The 4,973-nt window shown below is 40.1% G+C and overlaps 1 protein-coding gene across 1 annotated transcript; it reads left to right on the top strand.

The window, feature by feature from the left end:
- Positions 1 to 376: 376 nt before the first annotated feature.
- Positions 377 to 4,540, top strand: LOC310772103 (transmembrane protein 41B). The gene is made up of 6 exons (XM_083664562.1): positions 377 to 493; positions 917 to 1,045; positions 1,326 to 1,419; positions 1,946 to 2,050; positions 2,222 to 2,360; positions 2,473 to 4,540. The coding sequence occupies exons 1-6, from the start codon at positions 408 to 410 to the stop codon at positions 2,640 to 2,642; spliced, it is 723 nt and encodes a 240-aa protein (XP_083520688.1). The 5' UTR covers positions 377 to 407; the 3' UTR covers positions 2,643 to 4,540.
- The last annotated feature ends 433 nt before the right edge of the window (positions 4,541 to 4,973 follow it).

Raw genomic sequence — 4,973 nt, 5'->3', positions numbered from 1 at the left:
GATTAAATAATTTAGGTTACTACAATAATTAGGTCTACTTTTGATTTTGATCATTCGGCCTACTTTTATCAATTTCATCCAAATTATGAAAAATATTCCATGTTTTACATTTGATTACATTACCAAATTCTGTTTTGCGGAAATCATATGGCCCTAGATTGTAATGCACTGGCTCAGCCACAGCATGAGTCTCAGGGGGAAGACTCAATTCCCAGTAGAGGCTTCAACAAGTGATGCAAAACTCAGAAGGAAATGACACAAGACTCTTTCTGGCTAGTAACTGTCGCGACTCGCTACAGTTATTTCTGTTCCTTAATGAAACTCTGTAAGGTAGATTACAGACAAATAATTACTCATGGTCTTTTTTCTCCACAGAGGCACAACATCCTGGAGGGGGCTCAGCACGCATGTCTCTCCTCATCCTGCTCTCCATCTTCACCTGCGCTGCCTCAATCATGTACTTGGTCTACAGGAACTTCCCAGAGCTTAACGAGTAAGTTCCTTTCTAGATTCATAGGGTTAGGCTTTTGTTACAGTGACACCCTGCTCTAGAAAAAGCAGGAAAACAACCTTCAATCAAAACAAAACATACAGATTATACTTTTAGCCCTTTAATGCTGGAGTTGACTCACACTTTAAAAGCATTTTTTGGGCGGGGGCGGGGGGTGGGTTTACAGGTGCCTAGAGTAGAACCCGACCGATACTGGATTTTACTGTTTTTTGTTTGTTTGTTTTTACAGCTAACGGCAAAACCATAATTATCTCATTTAGATGTTTTTGGCCAAGGAACCATCAACTACATAACATTTGCACATTATTGGCTGCCTTTCCGCCATGGTGATTAACACAACTGAAAATGTTTGCATCCAATATGGATTACCAAAGAATATGATTTATTTTCTTCTTCTTTTTCCAGTGATGAAATGGAGAAAATCAAGATCCCAAAAGACATGGATGATGCCAAAGCTTTGGGCACTGTGCTGTCCAAATACAAGGACACCTACTACACCCAAGTGTTGATGGCATACTTCACAACATATGTTTTGTATCCTTTGAGCAGATGTATGCACTATTTAGAGGAGCAATCACAACTCCCATAGTTTTATATTATATCTTTTTATATCTTTTCTTTCTATAGAATATGATGTGTAGGCCAGAACATCTTTGCAGCATGACGATATTTAATTCAAAAGGGTATTTTGGCACACATTTCATATTGTGCCTCCTGTGATTTGAAAATTGCAGTAGGTCATATTGCAATTTTGATAAAAATGTATTAATTGTTCATTTCAGCAAAACTGTTTACCTTGACACTTCTATGTCAGCCTTCAAACATTTGCAATCCCTGGATCGATCTTTCTCAGCATCTTGTCTGGATATCTCTATCCTTTCCCTCTGGCTCTTTTCTTAGTCTGCTTGGTGAGTTAGAACAGCAGCAAAACTCTTATCAAATGTCATTATCATGCTCACTTTTATAAGCAAGTACTGTCTAATGTTGAGGTGTGTTCTGATCTGTATTATACAGTGTGTACAATTGAGACCCGTAATGGTTATGACTTTTATGTGATGCCCAAAACTGCTCCATTTCATTATTATGAAAAGACAAAAATATCCATCTGTTTTGTGTGTATGTGTGTGTGTGACTGTGTGTGTGTACGCGCACATGCGTGCACATGTTTCATGAAAATCTATTGTGAACTCCCTCATTGATTGGGTCAGAGACAAAATATGCCCAAAATAGGAGATGTAATATTCAGGTAAAAAAATAAGATTTTTTGTTTGGTTTATTATGGCCACTGTTGATCAGTACACATTTTCTAAAACTATTCATCCTATTTGGAAAAGGAGCAGTCATTAGGTTTCTCCACTTCAGAGTAGTAGTGGTTGCATGTTCCTGACCTTTATGCTTCAGTCATGACTCATGATGTGTTGTCATTGTTGTTAGTGCTCTGGTCTGGGTGCCTCCTTCTGCTATATGCTGTCTTACCTGGTGGGGAGGCCTGTGGTCTACAGATACCTCACAGAGAGAGCCCAGAAATGGTCGCAGCAGGTAAAAACTTTAATTGAAAATATAAATTGACTGTATTCTGGTAAGAAGTATTTTCTGTGAACCTTTAGCCATAAAGTTATCTCATAAATATTGGAGATGTTTGATTGTCAGGATTTTTGCTCCCAGTACTATTCATATAGACTACTTACTGCTCATCATTTTTGCCGGCAGGTTGAAAAACATAGAGATCACTTAATCAATTACATCATCTTCCTGAGGATAACCCCTTTTCTTCCCAACTGGTTCATCAACATCACCTCACCTGTCATCAATGTGCCTTTGGGGGTCTTCTTCCTTGGTACCTTTTTTGGTAAGGTCCAGATCTGCTACTCGTTCTCTCTGATGCTTTGTTTGTTTGTTTGTTTTTGTTTTGTTTGTCATTTGTGTCATTGATTCATCTGTCCTGCTTGGCTGGTTTACAGGAGTGGCCCCACCCTCCTTTGTGGCGATCAATGCCGGCACAACACTGTACAAACTGACCACAGCTGGCGAGGCGGTGTCCTGGAACTCCCTGGCTGTGCTCGGCATACTCGCCGTGCTCTCCATCCTGCCCGTCTGCTTCCAGAAGAAGCTGCAGCAGAAACTCGAGTAGAAGACCAAACACCTCAGCACCTCATCTGCTGGCTGATCCCATGTTCCTCTCCCCTTCTCGGCTCAGGAAGCACACACAGCAGCTGACACTCAAGTTGCTCTGCCTCAGTCTCATGCACAGCCACTCGTGCTGCTGGGGGTGAAATCCTTGACCTACGGCACACAGAGCGCTCCTTGACCACAAAATGCATGTAGAGGTGGTTTCCTCATCACCTCATGGTTCCTCATGGTGATTTCCTCATCACTTTATGGAAGCAAGTATCAACCGGCCGCTGCTTGCACTCCTATTTGCATCCTGTAAATAGGAGAAATTTTATCTTAAAAAAAAAATCTGGCACTGCTTGTCATTGTCATTGTCATATCGTATGATTCTTGTCGCACAAGTAAAGGTGCTACTTGTAGGATTTTTAAGTAACACATTTTTATCATACTTGAATTTGCTTTTCTGGAATTCAAGTGCCAGTGGCTTCATACAACCTTTCCATTGGGAAGGGTGTATTCCTGCCATCTAGCTTAGAAACAACACTTCATCGTCCGCTACAGCGAAAGCCTGATTTGAACCCTCATCAGTTGTCATCAGTACATTGTTGGACCTGCTATAACATCAATGGTTATGTTATGTTTTTGTTGTTGTAATATGCTTTGCAATTGTTATGACACTGGCAGTAATGTATCAATGAGAAAATCCTATATTTAGCACCTTTAAGTTACTCTTTCTGTCTTATATTTATTTTAACGTGCTTGTATTTAAGTCGAACCTTAATGAGATGTACTACAAAAGCAATAACTGTTGTACTATGTTCAAAGTGGAAAAAGGTGCATTTTGTTAATTGGTTCTTGCCTTGGTCAAGTTATGCAGTGGATAAAAGATGCATAACCTTAAATGAGTGCAACTTGGGCTCACGTAAGAATGGACGAGTTCTCTTGCACAGACCAGCATATTTGTCCTTGCATATTTTACTTGAGCACTCCTGGACACGTACCTCCACCATGCAACAGTCCTTTATGTTTTCACTTGTATTTACCATTAGACCAGGGGTTTTCAAAGTCTGAGACTGTGGGCCTCCCCTCAGACAAGGCTTTGAAAAATGTGACCCCCCCCCCCCCCCCATTCCTTAGACACTCATGTCAACAATTGAGCCGAGATAGCCTGATATTGCTGTTTGACATACTTCAGACTACACCAAATACATAAAAAAGGCATATCTGAACTAAGGCATTTATTAGTTCTGACTCTGGGGAAGTGGGGGAAAAACAGTCAAATTCCCCAAAAGCACATCTGAACTATCTAACCAAATAACACACAGGCAATTCTATGTGATCTCCTTTTTATAGCTAATGTAGCCCACTAACGTCATATTTTTCACTTCCATTCACTGAGCCTCCCCTGAAACTGTTTGGAGCCCGCCTCCCACTTTGAAAGTCTCTGCCATAGACTGTATACCTGTCAACTACATACCGGTTCAATTGAAAATGGTCTCCCTAGTTAATGAGTGAATATAGGTAAATCATGAGTGATTCATGTGGTGTTTGGTGAGCTGACAGCCTTCTGGTCACCTTGGCTTTCAAGTGCTACATTTGGTGATGTGACTGCAGTGCTCAAGTAATCATGCAGCATCCATCATCGCTCCATGCTTACTGCATGCTGTGCCCGTAAAGAAGTGTAGGTGTTGTCCATGCCGTGGATGACGTACCAGTGCCCTTGATAAGACTGCCAACTAACTGTGAGGTATACACGCCTTACCTTTTACTACTAGATTTTATTCTTCATAAAGTAATTTATGAAGAGAACTATGTCTGAATAACAAGGAAACATAAGATGCCTGACTTTTATCTTATTGGTTAGGATTGTTGGAATCACTTTGTTTTTGATTAAATTGTCTTGTGTGTTATAAAATACATATTTCCCCCCCTCTTGTGTACGGTGAAGCCAAGGTATCTGATTTTCTTATAAACTTTCTTCAAGGAACTAGAGACATTGATGCAGTGAATGTACACATCGCTAACAAATCTTATTGCTTGTCTCTTCACAGTAGATGGCACAGCTTTCTCTAATCACTTCCGTTTGCACATATTTTGATGCATTTTCTGATTTTCTGTTGTTACTCCTATTTGTTGGGTTCATGTCTTAATGCTGAGCAGATTTACCGTGTCCTATAAAATGTCTATTTACTTCTAGAACTTAATTTGATTACATAAACATGAAGCTCCATTTTTACACCTACAGCACATGATTTTATTGAGGGGAAAGCATCTTCAGTTGCTCTTTAGGGGGTAAATGGTAGGCTATAGACCAATCCAAGCATTAGTTTTAGTCTTTACTCAATATTTA

Source organism: Poromitra crassiceps (genome assembly GCF_964638095.1).
Source record: "Poromitra crassiceps genome assembly, contig: HAP1_SCAFFOLD_1974, whole genome shotgun sequence".
Lineage (NCBI taxonomy): Eukaryota > Metazoa > Chordata > Actinopteri > Beryciformes > Melamphaidae > Poromitra > Poromitra crassiceps.
This window is presented reverse-complemented; position numbering and strand designations above follow the sequence as displayed.